At 43.1% G+C, this 26004-nt stretch overlaps 1 protein-coding gene across 3 annotated transcripts in view; it reads left to right on the plus strand.

Annotated features, from left to right (window-relative positions):
• KCNIP1 (potassium voltage-gated channel interacting protein 1) overlaps positions 1–26004 on the plus strand; it is a 379245-nt gene that overhangs the window by 109286 nt on the left and 243955 nt on the right. For 2 of the 3 annotated variants that reach the window (XM_054168339.1, XM_054168341.1), the window contains exon 1: positions 17495–17604. The exons of the other annotated variant lie outside the window; for it this stretch is intronic. In XM_054168339.1, the coding sequence (XP_054024314.1) occupies positions 17544–17604 (61 nt within the window). In that variant the 5' untranslated portion in view covers positions 17495–17543. Of the gene's footprint in view, positions 1–17494; positions 17605–26004 lie in introns of those variants that run through there. 3 annotated transcript variants of the gene reach the window in all.

Consider the following 26004-nt stretch of genomic DNA (forward strand, 5'->3'; position numbering starts at 1 on the left):
GGCATCAATGACCATTAGAAAAATGAGTGGAATATCTGCTAAGAATTGATTTGTTTTAGGAAAGACAAGAGCAAGTTATTTCTAAAGGAAAATTAGCACATGTAACACTGAAAAGGGAAGAGAAAGCTTGGAGGCAGAAATGCTGCCACTGGATGTCTCACTGCAGATCAAATACTCTATTTCTGTGGATTTCAGCCATCAAAAAGCCACTCTAATTCTTGGGGCTGTGTCTGAAAACTCTTTTCTGAGTAGGGCCTTAATGCCTTTTAAACAGTAGCTAGGCCATGAGCACACCAGGAACAGGTGCTTGTTTTGTTCCTCTGTTTGGCATCTTTGCCAAGATTCCCATCTCTTGAAAGGCAGTGATACCTAAATTGGTTGCAAATTGTGGGGGCTTTAAGGCAAGGCTGTATATGAAGTTTGTGACTCTCAGACTGTCAAAAAGCAACACAAATTGAATAGTTGATTGCAAAGAGTGCTATCAGTTATTGATGTCTCTTTGGTTAGGAAGTTATGTTTTAATCAATATTTCTCTTTCCTGCAGCTCTGCAGAAAAGATCAAGCCTCACTCTGTACCTAGGGTAAATTCAGATTTAGTTCTGCTAGTTCTCTGCTCATACAGAATGGAGTAACATGGAGCTAAGGCTGCAGACTTGAAGCATACATTCTCCCCTAATCAATGCTTCCTGTCGCCCCTAAGTGACAAGTGTTACAGACAGAGTGGGCATAGGATTTTTTCACTGAAAACCATAAAGTTTATTGGCCTTCTTATTTTGTATCTTTGCTTCTCTCTATCTTCAAGATAAACTTTCTTCTGCTTCACCTGGAATCAATGTCAGAGCAAGTAATCTTTCTTGCTATCAAGAATCAGTGCATGGTAGCTATGCTTATTAGAACAATGGTAGACATGGAGCAAACTCTTCTTTAGAATTCTCTTTTGTTTTGTCAGTCAGTCTTTCCTGGTCTTCCAGGACATAAAGTCAACCAAGAACCTGCATTATCTTTAGTGACTTCCAGATATTGTAAGGCAGTACTCATGTTCTGCAAGCTCACACAAAAATCACAGGTGGGGGAGAAGTCATAGAATCATAGAATGGTTTGGATTGGAAAGGACTTAAAAAATCATCTAGTCCAACCCCCCTGCAGTGAGCAGGGACATCCTCCACTAGATCAGGTTGCTCGGAGCCTTGTGGAGCCTGAACTTGAAATGAAACCTCTATTTGCAAAATGGTTGGATTATCCACTCTGACATGACTTTGATCTCCCTCCGCTTCCTTCATGTTCTGCATGTGGAACTTGAGTTTGTTTACTGAAGCTTGAGTAGTTCAGTGACTGATTGTGTTCTCCTTAATTTTCTAAGAATGGAAAAACCACAACAAATGTTTTATTTCTGGCTTCATCAAGATACTTATTGGCTAGAAATGTTCCTACATAACTTGATGACAGTACTGCTCCTGAGGTCCATGCAGTCACCTCTCAATCTTTCTGATGCAAGAGTAACTAGAGATGTACATAATGCTAAGGTAATACAGAAGTCTGTCTCTGGCTGGTTGCAAACTCTTGATCAGCATCAGCTATGGTGTAAGTTTCAGTACGAGTGGAAAACTTCTAAGCACCAACACCTCATGAGGAACTCAGTGGAAACACAAATAAATATTTGAATTTAGGCATGTCCTGTTTCTTGTGCTTTATGGTGTACTTATGGGCAGGTGGTAGAATCTTTATGTGCTTGTAGCAATGTTAAGTAACCAGTAGAAATACAAACTCTATCAAAAGAGGAGCTGGATGGCTATGCCCTGGGAGCAGCCAAGTTGTTTTTCTGATGTCAGTGGAGGTGGTATTTTCAGTTGCCTTCACTGGCTGCTGGTAATTAAACTTCTAATCAACCACAATGTTCCTGGAAGATTTTAATTACATTTGCTTTTTCAAGGCTGTTTTGATATCAAGTGAACTTTTTAAAAGCCACAATCATCTTCCACAGAACTAAAAAGGAATTGAAATTCTGCCATGCAATTTTGAGCTGACATTTTGGTAATTACAGAGAAGAAGTTACATAAAAATAATGCTCATGCTGAGTGCCAGAGCCTGAGGCTGTCCCTGTGCAATGCCCTCACATTAGACCTCTGGAGCTGGACACTGCTTTGTAGAGCCTTGCTGCAGAGATGCCTGCAGCCAGAAAGGAGAGGAGGATTTGGGGAAAAAGGGCTGAGGGGCAGAAATGTCTTCAGCAGAGCCGTGACTGCTGTCTGCAGCCAGGCTGTGGGTACGCCACGGCAGTGCTGCCTCTCCCATGGCTGTGCTTCTGAATTCAGCACAACAAAAAGTTTGGCTGTCTCTCATGGAAATAACTGCATAAGGACAGGGAAACTTAAGTGGAGAAATGGGATGAATAGTGAGAGGTTTTGGTGCTCAGCTACCATATCAAACACAGATGGTGTAGGTGATGGCATTGTGATTCTGATATGTTTTGCTGTCCTTACCTCATTGTCCTCTGAAGATGCAGAACATCGGTTTAAAGTAAACTGATGTTCTGAGTCTGAAGTACTCCACCTTAATAGTTTTTAAGAAACACTCACACAGGACTGATCTTGAAGCAGAATCTACAGTTCTGCTACAGGTGGCTCCCCAAGATGTTGTCTTGAACCATTGAGCTTTTCTACATCCATTCCTATGTAATAAGGAAAAAAAAAAAAGCTGCCTAAACACTGATGCTGTAAAGACAAAAGGGTAGCAAAGCGACTACCTGAGGTTTTGGGTGGTAAGCTACCACGATTGAGAGATGGAGACGAAGCTTGATGCAAGCAAAGTGTCTACTTTGTTGTACAAAGTAATTTCTTTATATAGGCTAACATGTTCAGAAGGCTACTTGTGATTGGTAATTAGATGTGTCCGTGCGACAGTTACAGAATCGTGGTTGGCTGCCGAGGAAATGCCAGAGAACACACATCCCTGAGCAAGGCTCAGACAGGTGTTAGACAAAAGGCAAATGGTCAAGCATCTCTTATCTAAGTTCAGAGAGAGAACAAAAGACTTTCTTGCAATGTTTACCCGCATTCATTAACAGGTAGTGTGCCTTCCTGAGTTACAATGGCCGTTGGTAATTAGCAAAATACTTTTTTCTCTTCCACATTATTGCAGTTGGCTCACAGGGTTTGTGGCCCACAAGAGCAAAAACTTTTCCTTCTATCAGATGACCATTGCTTCAGATTCTACTCCCTAAATTCAGTGCAACAGTAAGCAGCAGTGTTTTTTATTTTGTGACAAATTATCACACAGATAAAGGTGGGGTTAGTTTCAGTAAACATGACAGGCTTTTTTATTGTCATTTGTGAACAGAAGAAAGCAAAGTCATGTCTGTTATTTTACTTGTTCATGCTTTCAAGTTTGGTCTGGGTAAGTGATCTAAGTAGCATCCAATACAAAACTACTATATTGAAAGTCAAGGTGGAGAAAAAGCAAGGAGCAACTTGAAAAACACATAAACAAAGTTAACCGCCCTATGCAGCAGCAATCTTGCTATATCGCATGTATTGATCCCACCATTCCTGGCCCTGGAATGGTCTCTACTTCATAATCAACAAGTCCAGATATTTTGCAATTAAATCAGCAATAAGCTCTTACACTACAGAAAAGATAAGTGATATTGGTCTGTTTTTTGCTCAATAGCTCATCAGCAACGTGATAAATTCAGGCCACGACACTTAATTAGGCTGTAGGAAAATGATATTAATGACAAAAAATTAAAGGGAAGTATTAATTGCAATGAATATTTGTAGTACATTTGGAGTTGCATATTCTTGACCTCAATATAGTAGTGAAGCTCTGATACTACATCTAGCTGAAGTCTTTCTACCTCCCAAGGGGAACAATTAGAAAACATAACAACCAAAACAGCTCTCCGAATTCTTTGGCATCACCATCATTAAACAGAAAGTGAGAGTGAATATTTGATTACATAGGATATTGGAGGGAGAATATGGCCTGTTCTAGCATTGCTGTTGCTCAGGATTCTGCTCACAGGAAGGTGAAATGTCTCTGCCTGGTGATGCTTCAAAATCAATCTCCCAAAACAATTTCAGAAAGGTTTGAATGATGGAAGCATCAGATGTAATTACAAAAGAAGGATCAGAAGATCAAAGGACAACACTGAGCACAATGCAGAAGAAGACTGCAAAGCAAAGGTGAAAGTAAAAAAAGAAGACTGCAGGAAAAGTTAAACTCAAATTTTTTGAGGCACAAAAGGAGCAAGAGGTCACTGAAAAATTCAGCAGGACTTTGAGCGATTTATTGAGAAAAGCAACAGATGTTTCTCAGTGATTTGATGAATTTTCAGCCTAGTGCTCCCCTGGCCAGGTGGAGGTCAGGCACCAGAAAGACAGAAACCTGCCCTAAAGGGAGGAAATGCTGGAGGAAATCATGCCACCTAGGGTTAACCAAAATGTGATGGCCCTGTGATGCCTCTTGACAATCCAGGAAGGCAGCTTTCATGAAGTAATTGCCTAATGAAATTCAAATGGGCCAAGAATTACATAATTTCAAAAAAAAGAGTTTTATAATCCTTCTCTCCTGTTTGTTTGTTTTGTGCACTCACTGTCCCTGCCCCAATTCAATATTTATTGAGCTGTTACCCTTTGTGGGCAAGTCTGATTGGAGGAGACTGCCTGGCTTTGGCCAACATGTTGCATGTTTTGTCACACTTGTCCTCCCGCCTGCTGCCCTACAGACCAGTCCCATGATTCTCCTTCCATCTGCCTTTGGTATGTGTTGAATTCTACTTTTCTTGCAGTGTGACCCTGGACACATAGCATAACCAAGGCACAGTAAACACCAGGAATACAGAGAGTAGGTAGCTTAGACCTTGTCCTCTAGATTGGTCCCAAGACAAAGAGTGATATCTGGATGCTGATTAGAAAAGGAAGAAAGTTTTGCTCTTGGTGCATGTGCAACGTGGAGGCATTTGTTCATGAGTAGAATTTATCTAAAATGGTTTGCTGACTGTAGTGGTTTGTTCACTTGTGGGGTTTGCTTTCTAGATCCAGACCTCTTCCTTGCCCAGCTCCTGAGCTGAAGTCAGCATCTTGCAGGGACAGGGCACATGAGCTCTTTGTGTAAAACAGCTTTTCTCAGCAATAGTTAGACTTCATCCTCACCGCCCATGAATTCCTGTACCTTTATCCAAAGGAGAGACTCCTTGCTCATGAGCTCTTTTCAGGTGTGAGACAAGGCACAGGATATTTTTATGTATGACCTCCCTTTCTAAATTTTATTCTTGTTGGACTGGGTGTAATAATGGAACCATTTGAAATGCATGTGCTGCTGCTGATCCCTGCTACTCCTGTCTGGACCAGCCATTTTCATGTGTGAATGCTTCCACAATGCTAACCCATGCCTTGCTAATATAGTTAGTATTAATTAGCATAAGCAAGTTTGCTGAACATCGTAATTTAAATGCTAGGCACAGCCATTTTGCCCATGCCAGGAAGATATGAAAAATAATGTTAACAAATATTTGCAATCAAGAAACAGGGGAGAAATTGCTCTTGAATGGCTGTGAAACAACCAGAATATGATTCCAAATGCTTCAGATTTATGCTGCAGAGTTCTTTGACCAGCGTGGATCTGCAACCTGAAACGTTTTCCTATTTGCCAAAATGACATGAGGAATTCTTCTCATAACTCATCTTTATTTTTGCATTTTTCCCTGTCCTAAAACATTATCCTGTTGCAGCTTTACAACATCTTTCTCTTTAAACAGGTATGCAAAGCAGAGATGAGCCCCTTTGCACTTAGCTCTTCTTTCAAACACAGTTCAGCTGTAAGATCAAGCTTAGCCCTGACACAAGCACTTTTCCATCAACTCAGTGACGAAAGAACCATTCTTGGGATCTATACAGCATTCACATCCCAGGCTAGTTAAACTTCAAATTCCACACAAAGTTGCAGACAGCTGCTTCAGATACTATGGATTAGGAACTAACTCCATGTATGTACATTATGCAGTGCTGTGGATATGTAAACACTAAGCAGAACTGTATGTCCACTCTCTGGTCCTATGAGCATCTGGGAAAGAGCTCTGCTTAAGCCTGCAGCTGGGTAAATACATTGTATTGGGTTTGGCTTTTCTGTGTCATGTTTCTAGAACAATGACTATGCATGTGTTTAGGTCTATCATGAGCATTTGGCAAAGCACAATCCACATTTTAATTTGGGATCCAAGTCTTTGTCTTCATGGAGAAGGCAGCAAGGAGAAAGCTAACTGAGAGATACAGGAGATCCTTCTGTTAAGTGCGAATGTGAATCTAGAGTGAGTGTTGAAGACTTGTGCTCAACTTCTGTGACACTTGCCCAAATTACAGCTTGTTGTGAAATTACCACTTCTAGTGTTCCCAGAATGTAGCTGGTAGAATTGGGCCAATACTGGTGCAACAGTGATCTCTTTTCTCCTTCATTTCTTCTTTTCCTTCTCTTGTCATTTAAAATAATTCCTAGTTATTACAGAACACATTTTGATTAGGTTTCCAGGCCCTTATTAGAAGGCTAGGAAAGGTCAGAGCTCCCCAGTCAGTGTTTTATTGTATGTGTTTATTTACTGTAGGTGAGCCTTGGATTTCTGTTCCTGGAGTGTTTGTATATCAGGAACAAAGAATTACTTTATTTGTGTATTTTTCATTAGTGTATCTTACAGCAATGAAGTCAGTGACTCCACTAAGATCAGAAGCAATGAACCTTTATTCCCTTTTTCTGGTGCTGCTTGGTGAATCTGGAATCCTTTAAATCTTTTCCCGTTGAGGGGCCAGAAAATATTAGACTTTCTCATTTAGATACATTAAGGAGAGATGATGATGTGTGTTTACATTTTTAAAGGGTTCTGTAGTCTGAATGCCACAGGGAGAAGGATAATTTCATGCATAACAATTTTCTGTGTTTGCCCATTTAGGGTTTGCAGCTTTACTTGGGGCTGATGACTGGCTGTGTCTTTCTGCCCCCATGCACATACAGATGATCTGCAGTTCATATTAAGTGGCTGTGCAGGGGGAGCAGCTGATCACCAGAGACTTTTGTAAGCCTGAATAGTTGGAGGCACAGACAGAAGTAAGGGCCTGGACCTCCTGTCCCTGGGGTCCTGCAAAGCCTGTTGACAAGGACCAGGCATGCAGCAGCCACAGTTGTGGACTGACCTGCACCTTTTAGCTTCCTAACAGCTGGTTTATGCCAGGGCTTTTCTCACTAGATTAATGAAATCTTGATGACAGTCTTCAGAGCTCACAGAAGAGGATTGCTGAAGATTTGTTTCATATACGTTTGCTATTAATCTTTTTGCTGTCATTCCTTTGGCAAGAATTAAATCTAAATCAAGGAATAAGTTTTCTGCAGAAGCCAAATGGAGGGGACCTGGGAAAAAACCAAAGTGCTGACTGGAATTTACAGATTTGTGCCTGATGAGAAGTTATTTATCAGCTTTATGCGGAAATTGCCAGTGCTGTAGTTGTCCAGCTATTTAATGTATGCTCCGTGCTATGACAGAGGTCTGGCTTTCTTCCATTGAGAGGCATTCCCAGTTATATCCTGCCCGCCTGCAGAGATGCAACAATTCCCCCTATGGATTAGCAGCAGGATTTTGCAGAGGAGGGGAAGAATAATTGCTCGCCCATTGTCCAGCCAGCAGTAAAAGGCTGTCTACCTGGCAGGAGCACCACACAGCTGGACAGCAGCTGGCTAACTGTACATGCTGTGGTAGATATTTGGTTTGTCCAAGAAGAATAGTGCCTGCTGCTGGTGTATATGCAGTCTATATGCATTGAAATGACTCTTCCTTAACAAATGCTACATACTACTTGCACTAATGTAGTATGGGTCAGTTTCTTAAGCTACAGAAAGGTATGCCATGGGTGCTGCTCTAGAAGCTGGGAGGGAAGGCAAAAATGACTACCGTTTTCTTTGTGCAAAAAGCACTGGATGGACAAGAGACAAATTCCATTTAAATTGGGCATTTTATTCAGAAAAATTTTTATACATATATATATGCTTGGGGGGATATGCCTGATTTCTGAAATCATTTGACTGACTCCTCTCCCTCTGCATGTGTGAAATCAGCCTGGTTTCCTGAAGCAGCAGTGTCATTCCTCCAGCTGAGAGTTCAGCCTTGGTAGCACAGCAGGGACATTACTGTCCTCTCAGCCTTTCTGTGGCAAAGTGAAATCATACTGCACCAGCATGCCTTCTTCAGATTATGCTTTAAAGCCAGTGTGTTCCAAAATATGTTCTGAAAACACCTTTGACTGGGTAAATTAAAAATAACATAGATGTTCTGACCTAAATATCTACATTGGAGTTTTGGGTCTATTTGCTTTAATTTGGATTATTGCACACACCAGTGAGCTGCCAGCATAGTTTGTCTCAGAGCTGTCTACACCCTGTCATTGGTACATTTTGAAATGGAATATTTTTAATTAGTTAATAACTCCAGAGATTATCTGGATTGGTGCATTGGACAGAATTTGGAAATAACTGTCAGGGATGATGTGATTTGGGGAGCACTTCGGCATCAGATGAAAGTTATTATATAATTGTAATAATAATAATTCAACCCACCAGCTAGCACTACAGAATGGCATCTATCCCTTTTATTGGAAGCATTCCTCATCTGCTGAGACCTTAATGGGAATTGTCTCACATAAATGAAGTTAAGATGGAGTTACAGATGAAAATACTCACTGGTTCTGTTGAGAGAAACACACTGCAGGGACACACTGCAAAGCACAGGGACTTCCAAATCTGTCAAGATTTTTGATTGTTTTAGTGTGGATTTTTTATATCCTGTCTTGGTAGTTCTGCCATTTAATAATGCAACTGAATCTAGATAGATGCTAGCTGTTAAAGACACAGATGTTCCAAGCCTCGTTGTCCTGGAAGAAAACCCCTTTTCCAACCTTTTTTTCTTGGTCAAAGGGAGGTAGGATTTGGCCCTCATTACGATTTCAGGTTTTCACCAATCTCTAAAACATTTCTTGAAAATGTTACTGATTTTAACTACTTCTGAGTTACCCAAACTGATTTATTTAATTATTTATTTCCCTGTTACAACCACCATAGAACAAGCTTTATTTTGTCCCATGGATTCCCATGGTAAGGAGGCTTCAGTTTAAAGCTCACACCATTACATTGGTTTTTCAGCCATCCCAAAATCCACTTACTTTTGTTTACTTGTCTATGTAAGGTGGAGCATGATCATTCTGCTGCAATTTAGTCTTTGTTTTTATTTGGTGAATGAATTCTGAATACTAACTGTTGGCAGCAATCATTGCACAGTGTCGTATGTTTAAATTTCCACAGGGACAATGGGATTCTCATGACTATGGTGTAGGTGCTGGCAAACACCTCCCTCTCCTGGGCCCATTGAACACTTGTTCCTAAGCTTGCTTTTACCTGGGATTGCTGCAGTTATAATGAGGTTTAGCTGGATATTCAGGACAGGTGCCACATCTTAACTTCAAAGCCTGTTCCCCTCAAGGCCACAGCAGGAAGCCTGCTCCACCTTGCACACCAGTAGCACAGGTCAATGAACATTAACAGCCAGTCGAAGTTTTCCCAGGCAGTATGCTGGGCTGATGCTAATGTACCTCTGTGTGAAACTCACTCTTAATTCACTGCAGGCAGGTTGTACAGGCACCAGATGATGTGCATTTGTAGCACAGAAAATTCAGAAAGACCTGGCTGTTTGGTGAGCAGGATGAAATGAGCCTGGGAGGTGATGCTACTTATATTACCTGAATGAAACCTGCCAAGGTAATCTCTGGTTTAGTTGCTTCATCCAGTTTCAGACAGCAAACATTTTAGTGGGATAATCCTCTTTATTTTATTTCTCTTCTAGCAGAAAATATTGCAACATAGAACATAAACGTGTAATGGTGAATCTTCCTTGAGAAAGTTGTGCTTGGTTTGGAAGTTATGAAATGATGCAATGAGTTTTGCACATCATTTCAGTTTAAGTGTGGTGCCTTTAATGATTAGTAAACTAAAACCTCTGACATTTCTGGAGCAGCTTTTAGCAGTAGCCAACCAGGAGGGCATCATCCCTGCCTGGCACGTGTTCCTAGCACATTCAGAACAAACCAGTGCCAAAGTACTTGCCCAGATGGCCAAGGTGGCCAGCAGCATCCTGGCTTACATCAGCAATAGTGGGGAGGTGATTGTCTTTCTGTACTCAGCACTGATGAGGTTGCACTTCACCAGTTTTGGGCCCATTGTTACAAGAAGGACATTGAGGTGCTGGAGCAGGTGCAGAGGAGGGTAAAGAAGCTGGTGAAGAGTCTAGAGCATGAGTCCTCTGTATAGCAGCTGAGGGAACTGGGGTTTCTCAGCCTCAAGAAAAGGAGGCTGAGGCAAGACCTTCTTGCTCTCTACAACTGCCTGAAGGAAGATTGTAGAGAGGTGGAGATTGGTCTGTTCTTCCAAGGAACAAGTACAGAACAAGAAGAAATGGTCTCAACTTGTGTCAGGGGGAGTTTAGCCTGGATATTAGGGAGGGCAAAAAGTCTGAAAAGGGTGCTAAGCCCTGGAACAGGCTGCCTAAGGAAATGGTGAAGTTACCATCCCTAGATGGATTTAGGTGAAGAGGTTTAGTGGTAGACTTAGTTTTGTGAAGCTGATGGTTGGACTCCATGTTCTTAGAAGTCTTTTCCAACCTTGATGATCCTATGATTCTATGTATAAATAGAATATTCTCTTATTTAGCATATTTTTCACCTGATGTGATTTAACCTGACACCAACTGAATTTACCTAGAGGTGTCCAATGGCTGCTCTTGTTCTTTTTCACAGGACCCTATGGTAAGAAGTGATATGTGAAGCAAAAATAGCTGGTTAACTCTCCACATTAGTTACCCAGTGCTGTGTGCATCTGTTCAATGACCTGAATTAAACGTGGTTAGTCTGGCACATTTCTTTGAAGCGCACTAAAGCAAAAGGAAAGGAGAGATCCAAGATCATCTGAATGTCTTCTGCTCTCTTCTCCCTGAAACAAAGTCACTGACTGTAGAATCTTTTGGAGTCAATTTATCACTCATCCATGGAAAGAGTTAATGATTAAAATTTCCTTTCTCTTTCTCAACGAGGCCTCTTTGACCGTTATTACAAGAGAGAAATGAAACTGGCTTTTTAGCCTGGATTGACATTTATTGTTCATGTTTCTTATATAGTTTTGACATATTCTCTTTAATGCTTCTGGGAACAAAACCCTATTGAATTCCTGTCTGTCACTCAGCTTGCTCGGTTTGCAAGTTCAGACAGTGCTGAGTTGCTGCTGGGGGTGTGAGCCAGGGAGCAAGTACATGCCATGCTCTGGCAGAACCTGTCCCAGCTGTTGGGAGAGATGTGCTTGTCATCATGCACAATACCAGGACACATTTCCTTAGGATCTTTTTCTATGCTTGGTTGCAATATACGTCATGCTGAGCCTGCTAACATGGCTGGGTTCTTGCTCTGTTCAGAGAGGCTGGGGGTGCAACAGAAATGTTTATGTATTAAGACAAAAAGGTGCCTTGCTGAGATTTGGGTGAGTTGCATGTACCTAATACTTGGTGTTGGCTGCTTGATCTCCCCTTTGGTGTGATTAGCAGCTAAATGCCTGTTTTGTGCATATTTCCATCACTCCTGTCATTGCCATCAAGGGGACAAGAACTAAATGCCTGCCTGGCAGCCAGGATATCATATTCCCCTTACCCAGCCTAGTCTCAGTCAGGCTTTGTGGGACATGGCATCATACTGCATCTCTGTCCCAGACCTCTCTTCCTGCAAAGGGTGAAGGCTTTGGACATCATCTGTTACTGGTGGCTGCCAAAACTCACTTAAAACTTCTCCTCATTCTGTATGTGAGAGATGCCTTTACACATGGCATTCATCTCTAAATATTGATCTTTTTGGTGTGGTTGCCACATACAACAGTGGTGTCTGGCTTCTCAGCCTTCTGTGTGGCCTGAAGATTCTGGCTTATATTCCTCAGGGTTTTCTGCTTCAAACCACCTTGAAGTTTCCCATGTATAAATTTGACGATTTTGAAAGGACAGACTTCACTTGGCACAATCTTCAAGCATATTTCATTATTGTAATGTGAGTCTTTCCATCCTCAGGCATTACTGTGGTGGTATCCTGAGAACATGAGGTTCTAACTCTTGATTCGTGTGTGTGCAGCCTCCTCTCAGGAATCCTTGCCTGTGCCAGGTGCTCTCCTCCTTGGAGAACTCTGTCTCTGCAGCCTGGTTTTAGGGCTGACCACCCTGTCCTTTCCCTCTCAAATTGATGTTGTTATGAAATTATTCCAGGGTTTTTGTTTTCTTATCAATAAATCTCACTTTTTAATAAAAATTTCCTTGTCAAAGTCTTGTGTTTTGGGGAGCTGTGCACCCCTTTCCAATTCCTGCTTCCTGGCCAGACAGGTTCACACCATTGTTGTTTGCCACCTTACTTTTTGTTCTGGCACACCAGTACTGTCAGTCTGCTCTGATCACCTCCTGGCTCTCCTGCTTTCTGCCTAGCTCAAGTTTCTTGTCACCTTTACAGGGCTCAGCACTGTATCCCACTGCCCATCTCTCAGCCATCGCTCTCTCCCACTGTCAGTGGTGTGCCAGAATCATGACCTCACAGCATCCCTTCTCTCCTGCCCTCAGGCATTTTTTCATGCCACCCTTTGGGCAAGTGCTCTGCCTGGGCTTTGTGTCTCTCCTTTCAATTTTTTTTTTTTTATGTGGAAACAGTCTGCCCCTATTTACAGAAAAAAAATACTCCAACCAAAGATATAAACCAATATCTACCTCATGTTTTGTTGAAGTTGTCACTAGAGACGTGAAGTATTCCCTTTGTGAGCTCTCAGATATCTATTTTTGAGTGTGGCACCCTTAGGGCAAATATTAAGTCTGCTCTGTGGAGTTCTGCCTACTTTTATTACTGCAACAAAGAAGAGCCAGTAGACAATAAAGTAGTTTTGTTTTCAGCTTGCACTGTCTTGCCTCATATAGGATGAACAAGGACTTATTCTTTTTCTTGTTCCCTTTAAGTACACAAATGTATATGCCCATGTTTACCTGTGTGCAGCTGCAGTAGTGACCTGTTCTGGTATTTTCAAGAGAAAAGGCCAGAGCAGGGCCATTTGGTCTTGATTTCAGGAGACCAATGTTTATCTGCTTGCTCTGAGCAATAGTATGCAACATGCCAGCTCCACTCTCTGCTTTCCTTCTCAGGATTTTGAGTAGAGGAGCACCCCTTCTTGCTCAGCCCTCAATGCCTAGGTTTTTTATTCCCTGTTGTTTGGCCATAAGTGACCATTGCCTTTATTTTGTTAGTATTTGCATAACTATATTTGGCACAGACTGGAAAGCAAGTGGCTTTCCAACACTTTAATATTGTCACTGCTTATCATAAAAATCTAGATGATCCTGAAGCTTTGTACCGCATCTATTCTATCTGATTTCTCAGCATTATTATTCACTTGCTTTCTTATCATGATAAATATATTTCCATCAAAATGGAAGGGAGGACCTCTAGCTTTTAAGCTCTCACAAAGCCAGCTAGCATGAGAATTTGCTTTGGGCCTGGAGAGGTGCAGTAATGAATCTTTTAATAGCTCCTGTTCTGTTCCCTTGTCCTCATAGAGTGCAAAAGATGTCTTTGAAAACTTCCTCGTTTATTGTAATGGCTTATGAGTGGAGAGAAAAGAGAATTAAATCAGTTTCTTGTCTGCTGTTGCTTTTTTGAAAGAAAGCCTTGCAAAACAAAATTGGTGCTGGGGTGGGGGGGAAAGTGTTTGGTGACTTCTGACCTTGTGAAGACTTAGAGCAGGAAGACCTACTATGTCCTTACATTGAAAAAAAGGTAAATGGTGACCTACAAAGGTCCCCAAACAGGTTTTGCAGGTACAGAGCAACAAAAAACTGCCTTATCTTTATCAAGTTGGTTTCCAGTAGCAGAGCAGATTGTTCCATGGCTGCTACAGTCTACCCCTGTAGGTCTTTGTGGTGGCTGTGTGTGTTGCTAAATTGGTGGATTTAGCTCTCTGCTTTCCTGCTTGGAACTGGGATTATTTCAGTAAGCTAATGATACAGATTTGTAATAAAGAAACACACCTTGAATGAATTAGTTAGTGTAAATGAAACATTAGCTGTCTAATCAAATAATTATTTTTATTTTTAATAATAGGAAATAAGGAAAGGAAAATGATGACTACTATTGCGAGAGAAATGGTGCTCTCACCCTTCTCATGCTTCTTGGGGTCCTGCACATTCAGTCTTTTGGGAGCTGCACTACAGAGGGTTCTCAGCATCTCAAGGTCTCTGAATGTGGTCATAATGGTGGCCACTTCTTCCTCTTCTTCTCAGGGTCCAGATGGATCTAGTTTTATTCATTTCCTACCACGCTTTTCCACCTTGGTGTTCTTCCTTAGCTGGTCTGTGACTGCATGAAGAGCTGCTGCCTGAAGCATCAGCACCCAGCTGACCTGAAGGACAAGTTCTTTAGTGGTGCTGCAGGGAATGTCTGATGTTCCAACATAGCAGGCTAGATGTGCTTCCTGTAACTTCTCACCCATGCAGGCAGTGGATCCTGCAATCAGCAGATCACAGCTCAAAAATGCTTCTAACAGGTCATTCACAGAGCCTTGGGCTTAGGCTCAGGAGAAGTGCTTGGCAGAGGCTGTTCTGACACAGACAGTGTAAGGCTGCAAGTGGTTAAAAATTTGCTAAGCAACAGAAACTCTCGTTTCATTCTCTTAGAAAAGGAACATTTTCCTTTTTCATTTTGATTTTTTTCCCCTCCATATAGGCAAGTCTCAGTGTCTCATGAACTGCTTTAAAAGTCAGATAGCTGGAAGAGAGGGCATGAGCCTATGGACAGATCTTGTGGTGCATGGGCAGCATCTGCAAAGGGGCTGTTGTATTGTTGCTTGTGTATTTGATTCCTGTCTCCTGCTTCCCCCGCCTGCCTTCCCTCGTGGAGGAATCCATGCCCGGAGTATCACAGGAGCAACTGCATTCCTGATGATGAGGGGACCTAGCTTGTAACCATGGCTGGAGGTGCTTTTGTGCCAGACCACTGAGCAGTGATTGGGCTGGTGTCAGTGGGTCCCAATTAAAAATATGTGACCAAGCTACATTTGAGTGGACCTAGCTGAAAGCAGTCCTGGCATTTCTGTGCCATTGCTCATGTGGCATCATTCCATCTCTCTCTTTCTGGTGTGCTCTCAGTTGCTTGTCATAAGGACTAAGTTTACAGTCAGACTCAGAAAAGCAGTAGCTGCTCAGGTGAGCAGAAGGTCACCTCTGCCTTAAACTGAAGCACTCCTTGTTGGGTGACAGTCAAATGCTTACCTGAACAAATATTAGTTACTGGAATATGAAGAATGAAATTCCTTTCATTTTAAGCACATAAAAACTCTGGCAAATGCTGCCTAGATCTCACTCCTAAAATAGCCATAAGGGGAATGGAATCAGTCACTTCCAGCTCTATTTAGGCTTCTTAAAGCAGAACTTTCCTGGAGCCACTATCTGATAGAGTGATTGACAAGGGCTTGCTATAAACAGGCAGCGTTCAGGTTTTATTTGTGCTCCTGTTATTCAGATGCTCATTGCTGTACTTGGGGAGACAAAAATAACACATCAGATGGAATTTCACCAATGCCCTAAGCTTTGAAATCCGGGTGTGCCTGAGGCATCCCCTTGCTAGTCCTACAGATGGACATTGCCAGCTTTGCCTTGTAGGAGGGAATGCTGATCAACCAGAGATTACATCCTTAGATACTGTGCTTAGGGAGAGTGGCTTCTTCTGGCAGTAGTCCACATTTCTGCATGATGAAAAAGCCAACCTCCCCCTCTACTTCCCTGTATAGGCTGACAAAGACACCAGAAATACGTAAGTCAGGATGGATATAACACAAGTGTGGTCTGGCTCCATTTCACGTTGGTTGTTGTCTCCAGTGGGAAGAGGACCTGATCCTACTCCAGGGAGCAGAGCTGTGCTTTGAAACAAGGCAAAAAACCCCAACACAAGTTATTTTGTGTAATGTCTTTTGCAGCCAGCCACTAATGGAAGGCTCTTTGCTGGTGTGCTCTGGGGATGCAAGCACACCTGTGCATGAGGAGACAGCATTGCTGTCAGCATGTGAGCACAGGCACAGGGCTTTACCTGCAGGGACAGTGATACTGTGCAACTTCTCAAGCTTCTCATTCTGGGTACCCTGACATCCAATTTTGATGAAATCTTTACTGCAAAGTTAGAGGGAAGGTGGGGAAACCTGTTGAGAGAAGGTACTTTGGTCTCTGGTGGAGGAATGAATTGCTTCAGAGGAATGCAGTATTTGCACAGATGCTGCCTTCCTCTCAGTCAGCATGCAGATAGTAAAATGATTCTGGTTCTGATGACCTCTGTGTATTTAACTCTCTTGTACTGAGCTCTTGCCATTTTATCTTTTGAGAAAACAAGATGTGTAGCTGATGTTTGTTTTTTTTTTTTTTTTAATATGACAGAACTCAATAAGATGTTGGGAATTGTCCTACCTCCTCCTCTGAGCACCAGAAGTTTGCAACATTTGATTTCAACAGTTTCTTGTTTCAGTCTCCTTACAAAGCATGTGCACATGCTTTGCAGGAAAATAAGTTATTAACAGCAGTCTTCCACGAGATTCTAGTGTGTGAGAAAGGATGAGAAGGAAAAGGATTGTGGTGAAATTTTCTCTTCCCCCTGTTGCACTTATTTCCCCCTGACTTCTCTGCTTAGGAAGACTGTTAGAGATTGCTGCTTCCTACATTTCTGTCAGACTCTTAACTAGCAGGAGCATTCAGTCTGCACAGCTGGGGCTCTGCTGCCTCCCTCACTGTCCTTTCCCACTCAGAAGATTTTCATTCATTCCGAATTGGTAGCCAGCCCAAAGCCCTGGCTTCCCCCCGACACCCTCAGCATGTCTACAGGACTCCGGTTTAGCATCCACTGGGAGAGATGCGCTACTGCTCCCTCGCTAGACCTCCAGGCTGCTGGTTGGAGCCATAAGGGAGCGGGAGGAAGAATTAGCCTGTGTGTTTATGTGGCTGTGCTCCAGTAAATATTTTGATGCATCTGCTGCCAGCTCTGGTCTGAGGGAATCTACCTAGCATTTAAATTTTGATGGGGAGCTGTTTTGAATAATAACAGTGCAGCCGGCTGTGAGTCAGTGCATGTGTGTTGACTTAAAAAAACCCAACCCTCAAAGCTTAACGCTTGCTGAACGCTGAGCTGCAGTGCTTTGCTTCTTCCCTCGTCCTTTCTTCTTTTCTTTCTTCTCTTGACTTCCTCTGATTTTGTTTTGTTCTTGGGGGCATTCCACAGAGATTTTGCTCACTGGCTGGGGGTGGGGGGGGGTGGGGGTGGGGTGAGAATAATAATTTTTAAAACCCCAAACAACAAAAAACAACCAACAAAAAAAAAAAGCCCCAACCCCCCCCAAAAAAAACCCACAACCACCAAAAAAAAAAAACAACCCAGCCAAAAGAAATCCTCCCCAGAAACTCACAAGTAGCTTTTGCAATGGGTGCTGTAATGGGTACGTTCTCTTCTCTACAAACGAAACAAAGAAGACCATCAAAAGGTAAGACCTCCTGTTTTGCTTTTCCTGTCCCTCTTGTGTGTTTGGTAGGAGAGAAATTTGTATTAGAAAGGGAGGGGGAAATGAACATGTGCCACTTGCAAGTAACCCAGCAATGTTTATCTGAGGTGTAATTTGCAAAGGAGAGTGGGATGCGAGGTGATAGAGGAAACGTGTGGGCATGAGGAAATTGCTGTGGAGGGGCTTGGCGGGGTGAAAAGCATCTGAAATACTGTAACCCTTCATACAGACGTGTACGAGGAGAAGAAACTCAGTGGCTCCATATGCAGAGCACTTGCAGAAAAGACCTGTTTATTTCCAAATCTCGTCCTTTATAAACCCTTTAAGGAGGGAATAAAATGTAGATACAGGGCAAACTCTTCCCAGTATCTTGTGGTTTCTTTTTGGGAAAGTATTGTTAGAGTCAGTGTTGCATATTCAGTACTCCAAGAGCAGGTGTGCAGTATTGTGTGCTTTATAAAGATTGTCGGGGGGGGGGGGGGGGGGAATCAGCATGCTTCCATAAAGAAGGAGAGGAGGAGAAGCTTGTGAAAAATGAGAAAGTCAGCAGTAATCCCTGGGAGTTTAATCTTTAAATCCATAAATATTGGCTGTGAAATGCTGATTTTTTCAGGAAGTCTGATTTGTGTAGTGTTTGCTTAAGCTTTGCTCAATTTCCTTCAGGGTTAATTAAAAAATTCCAGGGTGCTGCTGAGCAGAAAGTTGAAAGCCCTGTTAGGGGCACATCCATACCCCACAGAAGAAGTATTGTTTCAGAAACAAAAAGAGAGACTCTGTAACTTGGACAAGTCTTTTTGCTGCTTAGAAATACTCCCTGCCAGAACCTCTGCATTTAAGAGTTTCTATTTCTAAGGGAGGTCTCTTTCTCCACTGGATCTGTTTCTTGGCTCATATATTTCTAACAGTTTAAATTAAAAATTGTCTTGGGAAATATCAAACAACAAGTAATCATTCAGCAGAGAAATGGGGAAGGGCTGCACAGGGAATTTGATTGTGGCAAGTTGGTGAGCAAGTGTAGAAGTTTGTGTTCCTTGTGCAAGACAGGTAGAGCAGGGCAAAATTTTACACTGGAGTGTGTGTAGGGATGTAGAGTTCACCTATTTGTGTTGTTACAACACAGCCATAACCATGCAGCTATCTGGCTGTGTCTGATATTATTTATAATGCAAGCATCACTCTAATTGTCTAAGCACTGAGTCACACCTGAAGCTTCAAGAGTCGTGCTTCAGCACTGTGAAGTATATGAGAACTGAACATGGAGAGCTGAACATGGAGTGCTGGACATGGTGGCTGCTGTGACGTGAAGGGGTGACTTACCTACCAGCCAGAAACCTGGAGGCTGGTTCTAATTGCCATTAAATTAATGTAGATAACTTTTGGCTGAAATGTATCTGTTCTCACTACCTTGTTGGCTCAGCTCTCTTGTGGATAGAGAAATTGCTTTTAGTTGAAGCTCACGAGCAGTAAAAATCCAGCATCTGCTCACACATTTCAGCATTTACAGTGGGATTCAATCTTGTTCATGCCTGCTGACAGTGGTTGTTGTGATATATTTATCAAAGCTTGTGTTCCCAGACTTATCACCTCTTGGCTCTGGGGTGGTATCCATATCATCTTGCTAGTTAGTGTGGACCCAGTTGGAAAAAGCAATTTGGAATAAATTCCTGGGATTTTCTTGGCTATTTTCAAAGCCAGTACAGAGTTTCAGACCTTTTAGTCACTATTTACCTGATAGGAAAGGACATTACAGAACAATACTGCTGGTTTCAGCTGACTTCAGACACTTGAAGATGTTCCTCTAGACTGATGCCCAGAGGATCCACCAGTTCTCCAAACAGGAATGGCAGAATGTTTGCCACAAGTGCTCCTGGGCTGGTTGGTGTTCACTTCAGCTTCTCATCAATAAACCATTCAAAAGTCTGAAATCGTTCTTTGTGAGCTAAACAGTGGAAATCAGTCAGTGCTACATGGTGGATTCCTTGTCCTCCTGTTCCCCCAGCATCTCCTTCAGCTCCTGACCATCCTCCTAGCCTCTGCTGGCCCATACCCTAGTGTATCCATGTATGGTGGAGCTCAAAACTTGTGACAGTGTTCTGGTGTGCTCACACAAGTGCTGAGCAGAGGAGAATGATTGCTCCTGGTTGCATGGTGGTTGTGGCAGCCTGCTGTGGGGGTGGCTTTCTCTGCCAAAGGGCAGCTTGCTAATGATGCTGGTATGTAACTGCTCCATTTGATATCACTGAGTCTGTCCTCTGGTGGGCAAAGCACTTATCACTTATTATTCAATTATAACCTACTATATTTTTTATCAGATTTATATGTGTGTTTGTCTGAATATTTCAGGACTTATGCAGGGGTTAAATACTGCTGCTATGAGAAGATCTCAAAGACAGAGTTCCAACAGAGCTAGATCCACATGTCTGCAGTACACCTTGGCCAATGTGCTAATCCAAGCAGTCTGAAGACAACTTTTGTAGCCTTTAGTTAAGCAGCTTACATGTGTATCTGAAGCTGTGTACCCTTGGTGTAATAAGCTAAAAGCAAAAGCCATGCAAGTATATTGTTTTAAGAGGTAAAAGAAACAGGTCATATCTGAAGTGAGGAGTTTCTGGAGATGGGTTAAAATCAGTAACCTCATGGCTGATCCTGGCAGAGAGGCTGGGTCTGGGGCACTGGCAGTGGGACTGGTGACTGGCTTCATTGTTCCAGCTGTGGGCAATAAGGCTGAAGGATGTATTGTGGCACTATTCAAGAGTACAAGATTTAATTCCTTGTTCTAATGAAAAAGGAGAGCCTAAATCAATACAGACAAGAGTAGTGCAGAAATTGCCTTAAAGTTGAGAGCAGTGGTCCATCAAGTGCAAGATCATGTCTCTGGGAGGGGACAGTGTTGTGGGTTTGTAGAGGAGGAGATCATTTATCTGGCTTGAATGTGAAAAGTTAGTTCAAAATAATTGGGCATTTTTTCTGGGCAGTTTACAAGCCACACCCTGTGTTCTGCATGGCTTCATAGATTTGCGGTCCTAGCAGTACAGCTACAGAAGCTTTCCTGGTTCACTAGGGAGTCCCTGGATAGTTGATGAAATTTGTGCCATTTGCTTTGGGTAGTGACTGGGGGCAGTTCCACACATGATCTGTGCACTTAATTAGAAATTATTTCCTCTGATCCAGTTGATGTCATTTAAGCTCCATTCACAGTTGGGATTCTTTCTGTCTGCCTTTTTTGTCATCCTGTGTTGGCCTAGTAAAAGACAGTCCAGTCTGTCCTTCTATCATGTTTGGTTTGCTTCTACCTCAAATCAACAACCTGAAGGGTGGTTGTAGCCAGGAGGGGGTTGGTCTCTTCTCCCAGGCAACCAGCACCAGAACAGTCTCAAGCTGTGCCAGGGGAAGTTTAGGCTGGAGGTGAGGAGAAAGTTCTTCATAGAGAGAGTTGTTAGCCATTGGAATGTGCTGCCCAGGGAGGTGGTGGAGTCACCATCCCTGGAGGTGTTCAAGAGGGGATGGGATGTGGCACTTGGTGCCATGGTTTAGTAGTCATGAGGTCTTGGGTGACAGGTTGGACTTGATGATCTTTGAGGTCTCTTCCAACCTTATTGATTCTGTGATTCTATGATAAATCAGCTGAGCAATATTATTGGGCTCTTTGTGGAATGTGGCTGAGGTCTTGAGGGACAAGCTGACCATATGCCATCAATGTACCCTACAGTGAAGATAGCCAGCATCCTCCTGGGCTGTCCTAGACAGAGCATCTCCAGCAGACTTGGGGAGGTGATGCTTCTCCTCTGCCCAGCACTGGTGAGGCATCTACAGCGTTGTATCGGGATCTGGGCTCCCCAGTACAGATGAAGATTAACTGGGCCGAGGGCCCATGAGCAATATTGAGCAATTGGATCTCTGACATATGGTGAGAGGCTGAGAGTTGGGACTGTCCAGCCTGCAGAAGAGAAGGCTCAGGGGATCTTAGAGCATGTAAATACCTGATGGGTGGGAATAGGGCTGATGGAGCCAGGCTCTTCTCAGTGATGCCCAGTGACAGGACAAGGACCAATGAGCATAAACTGAAATACAAGGAATTCCACTTAAAGAGAAAAATAAATATATATATTACTGTGAGGGTGACTGAACACTGAGAGCAGGCTGCCTAGAAGGAATGCGAAGCCTCCATCCTTGGAGATGCTCAAAGCCAAGCACAACTGTATACAGTCCTGAGCAACCTGCTGTGGTTAATTCTGCTTTGATGAAGGAGTTGGAGGAGACTGTCTTCCAAGGTATCATCCAGCCTCATCTACCCTCTGGCTCTGGGTTTACTGTTGCTGTAAAAACCCTAAAGGTATTAACAACTGGGGGAGTACTGGGAACAGTAGGAAACATTGAAAACTCATAGGGACCAAGTGGCAGCTAAACCAAGAGGAACACTTGGTCCTCTAAGTAGGTTGGCAGTTACTGCTTAGATACAAGATTAAGATGGACTTGAGAATTTCAAGTTGCTTGTATATCCTCCAGGAAACATCAGCAATAAAACAATAAATGAATTAGGGGGGAAGGAGGGAGAAATAAGCCCACAACAACATGAAAAGGCAGAAGGCCAGCACAGCAGATAATGCACACACAAATGCATCTCTGGTTTCAATCAGCTGCAGAAAGAGAGATTTTTAAATGTGTATTTGCAGTCTGCAGCAAATCATGACCAAAATTGTGGCTAGAATCAGCCATTGACATATTTGTCATGGAAATGTTAGGATTAGCAACTTGCAAAAGCAGGGGAATTTCTGCTTTTAACTGTTTGCCATACCTCTGTGCTAGTGTGCAATGGGGATGGCTGTGCTGCCAGTTGTGGGCAAATTCAATTACAGTAGAAAAAGGTAACTGAGGAATAAGGGATTAGTTGTATTTGTTCTTTCTTTTCTCTAACCTCCCCCCACCAATAAAAGTGAGACATACCTCAAATATTTCTCAATACCTGAATCTTCTTGACCTTAGAGCTGCAGGTCCCAACTCTTGCCCTGAGTGTACCAGCAGAAAGCAAAACCACTTTGTCAGCAATCTGAGTCTCCTGAATGTAATTGTATTTTCATCCAAGACCACCCAGACCTAAGCTATCCAGAGGAGCCTGGCACAGCTGTGCAAGAGTTAACAGCAGGGATTCACTCGGCTTAAAAAGTTTGTTGAGCCATTTTTATGGTAACCTATTTCAAGTCTTTGTTTTGAAGGAAAGTTTGCTTCAAAATGGCTTATTGTACAAAGGCATCAGATTTTGTGTCTGACCAGCCCAAGTTTCAAGTCAACTTGCTTGACTGGTAAGTCCTCATATGAGCTCATGTCAGTCTGATATTCAAGACTGCTGGTCATGGCTGTGCCTTTTAAGTTCCATGCACTTGAACAATGTGCTTCTTTGTTTAAAAGGAGAAAAATTGGTTCAGTAGTGTTTCAAAGAATTGATCCTGGTCAGCCCTACCTAAACCTGTTGCTGCAGAGCAGAGGGGTTAGATACGAGCAGGGGACCAGGCAACTAGCACCAGAACAAGAGGACACAGTCTCAAGCTGCACCAGGGGAGGTTTAGACTCGAAGTGAGGAGAAAGTTCTTCACTGAGCGAGTTGTTCATCATTGGAATGGGCTGCCCAGGGAGGTGGTGGAGTCACTGTCCCTGGAGGTGTTCAAGAGGAGATTGGACATGGCACTTGGTGCCATGGTCTAGTCATGAGGTCTGTGGAGACAGGATGATCCTTGGGGTCTCTTCCAACCTTAGTTACACTGTGATACTGAGATACCTTGGTGCTTACTTTGCCCATTCTGCACTTTCTGCAAACTGTTTAGGGCAGCTTTATTCTCAACAGGCCTTTGAAATTCATCTGGGAGGAGCAACAGGCTTGCTTTATCCCTCAAAAGTTTGGTCAGGTTTGACATAAAGAAAAGCTTTGAAAATTGCCCTTCTTATGCTTCTGCTGCTCAGAGAAACTTGACAGTCTGCCACTGCTGAGAACAAATGTGTGTCCTCAGGACTTAGACTGTACAGCCTCATGTACTGAGTACTTTGTGAATAAAGATCTCTGCTCTCCACTTGTTTTCCTTCTGGAGCAAAAAGAGCATCCTTTCCCCTGGTCTGAGACCTGAGCCTGCAAGTGTGTGAAGGAATGAGGTGATTCTCTGTGTGTGTGTGTGTGAGGGAATGGAAGAAATGTCTGATCTGGTTTCTTCTGGCTGTGCCATGGTACTGACATTTTGTTTTCTATCCTTAGTCTTTTTCTGATTGTCACCTGGCACAGACTGGCAGGGCAGGTACATGGTCAGCTGCCTGCACTGGAAGCTGAGGGTTTGACAGGCAGATTTTGCCCGAGAAGTGTCCTTGTAACAGGTGTACAGAGTAGCACTCAGCAGCAAATCCTTGGATGTTAAGGAGTCAGTCAGAAGAAATTTGGCAAAATTACAATGGCCAAAAAGTGATTGTCAGAATGTGCTAAAAACTTGGGTTTTTCTGAAGTGCCAAGTGGTGTGTGGGAGGATGCTCAGTGCCACAGTAGCCAGGCATCCCAGCCCCATGGGTGGGACATGCCTGCAATGGGTGGTATAGGATTGCAGGAGCTGTTTGCACCTTGCTTCCTTGTCTCCTCAGCAACCCTGTGCCAGAGCTCACATTGGTGTGGGGTTTGCAGAGGGGTGGGTAGGACTTAGGGACCTGTGATTGCTTCTATTCCCCATTCCTCATCTCTCAGGCAAAAATTCTTTAGCCTCTGTGCAGCTGTTAACTCTAAATTTCATCCTTTGCTTCCTGCTTGCTCCCCTGTAAATACACCTCCTGTCAGTAAGGCAGAGGGATCTCAAATACCTCAATAAGAGTGGATGGCACTGATTAAATTAGAATACACTATGTGTATCCCTCATCACTTCCCACAGGCATACTGTCTGCCTTAGATGCTGTAGTCAAGCCTGGCTTGGAGGTTTGGAATAAAGAAAAATCAATGGAGGAAAGTAAATTATATAGTGTGTTATGTGTTATGTTGTGTTAGCATACATGTGCGCTTATTTCCTGCCCCTGGGGACAAGTACTGTGTGCCATTCCGAGTGCAGCATATTCACACGGAGCCATGAAATCTCACCACAGAAGAGGTGATCAGAGACTTCAGCTTTGTGTTACAGGAGGCTTTGTGCTACAGGAGGCTGCAGCACTTTGAAGCTTCTTTTCGTTCTGCAAAAGAGTAAAACAGAAAATGTTTTTCCAACTTTTAACTCCCAACCTTGGTAAACTTCCAGCCTTAATCAGCAGCAGCTCTTCCAGCATGAGTTGCTGGTTATTTGATGTTTGGAATGGGCCCTAGGAAGCACTTGGATTTTTGCAGCTGAAAATATTTAACGCTGTAGAAGTGAAAAGCTTGGAACTTAGTAGTTAGCAGAGTGTTGGTTCTGGCCAGTTCCCAGCTCTGTAGTGGTTAATGTCATCCAGTATGTGAACAGGAGTCTGTTAGATCTATACCTGTCTTTTGAAGAAAAACTTATCTGTAAAAAGCAGCCAGAGATCAAGTCAAGCAAGTTCTCAACTCATGCTGATTTTGGCCAAATGTGAAGGGAAAAGTAAAATTATTTAATTTCTTCACTTACAAACCTGCAGTCAAAATGTTAATTTTGGTAGTTATTTAAGCTTTATTAAACCCCTGAAGTTGTAACTTGTGCTGGCAATGCTCAGGATAGGAGGGGTGTGGTGGGGGTGAGTCTGAGGAGTTCAAGCAAACCATGGCTGAAATAAGGCAAATTTCTCAGGGACTCAGTGTGGTTGACTGAGTGGACAGACAGAGGACAGCAGAGATGCTTGGGATACTGACAGTATCTGTGTGGTGTGCTGAGGGAGGCAGCCCAGGCAGAAGGAGCTGGCCTAGCCCTCATGTGGGGAAGATTTAAGGAAGACATGAACTGGTAACAGAGCTGTCCTTTCCTTGCAGAGCTCTGCTACATCTGTTTGTCTTTGCTCAATCCAAACATTACTGTCTTGACACATTCAACAGCTGCAGCCCTTCACACACACCAGTGTTTGCTTTTCTCTTGCTCCACACAAACCCTCCTCCTCCAGGCTCATCCTGTGGGTGGCTAGTTGGGAAGTGCCCAGAATTTCCCTAGATGGCCACAGCTATGGTCTCTAAAAGTCAGCGTGGAGGCGCACGACATTTCATACTGTGTCTGAGGACAGCTAATGGAGCAGATGATTGTGAAGATACAGGTTGTGCTGCTGCAGACAGGTTTCCAGGAAACCTGACATACTCCTGCATCCTGCTGAAGGGCCCTGACTGGAAAGGGAGTGTCACCTCGAGAGAGGGGAGCAAATTACAGCGTGCCAGAGATCAGTGCTGAACATCAGGGGCTTTTAGAGCTCTGACAAAACAAGTGTTTC

This window comes from Dryobates pubescens, chromosome 16 (assembly GCF_014839835.1).
Source record: "Dryobates pubescens isolate bDryPub1 chromosome 16, bDryPub1.pri, whole genome shotgun sequence".
Lineage (NCBI taxonomy): Eukaryota > Metazoa > Chordata > Aves > Piciformes > Picidae > Dryobates > Dryobates pubescens.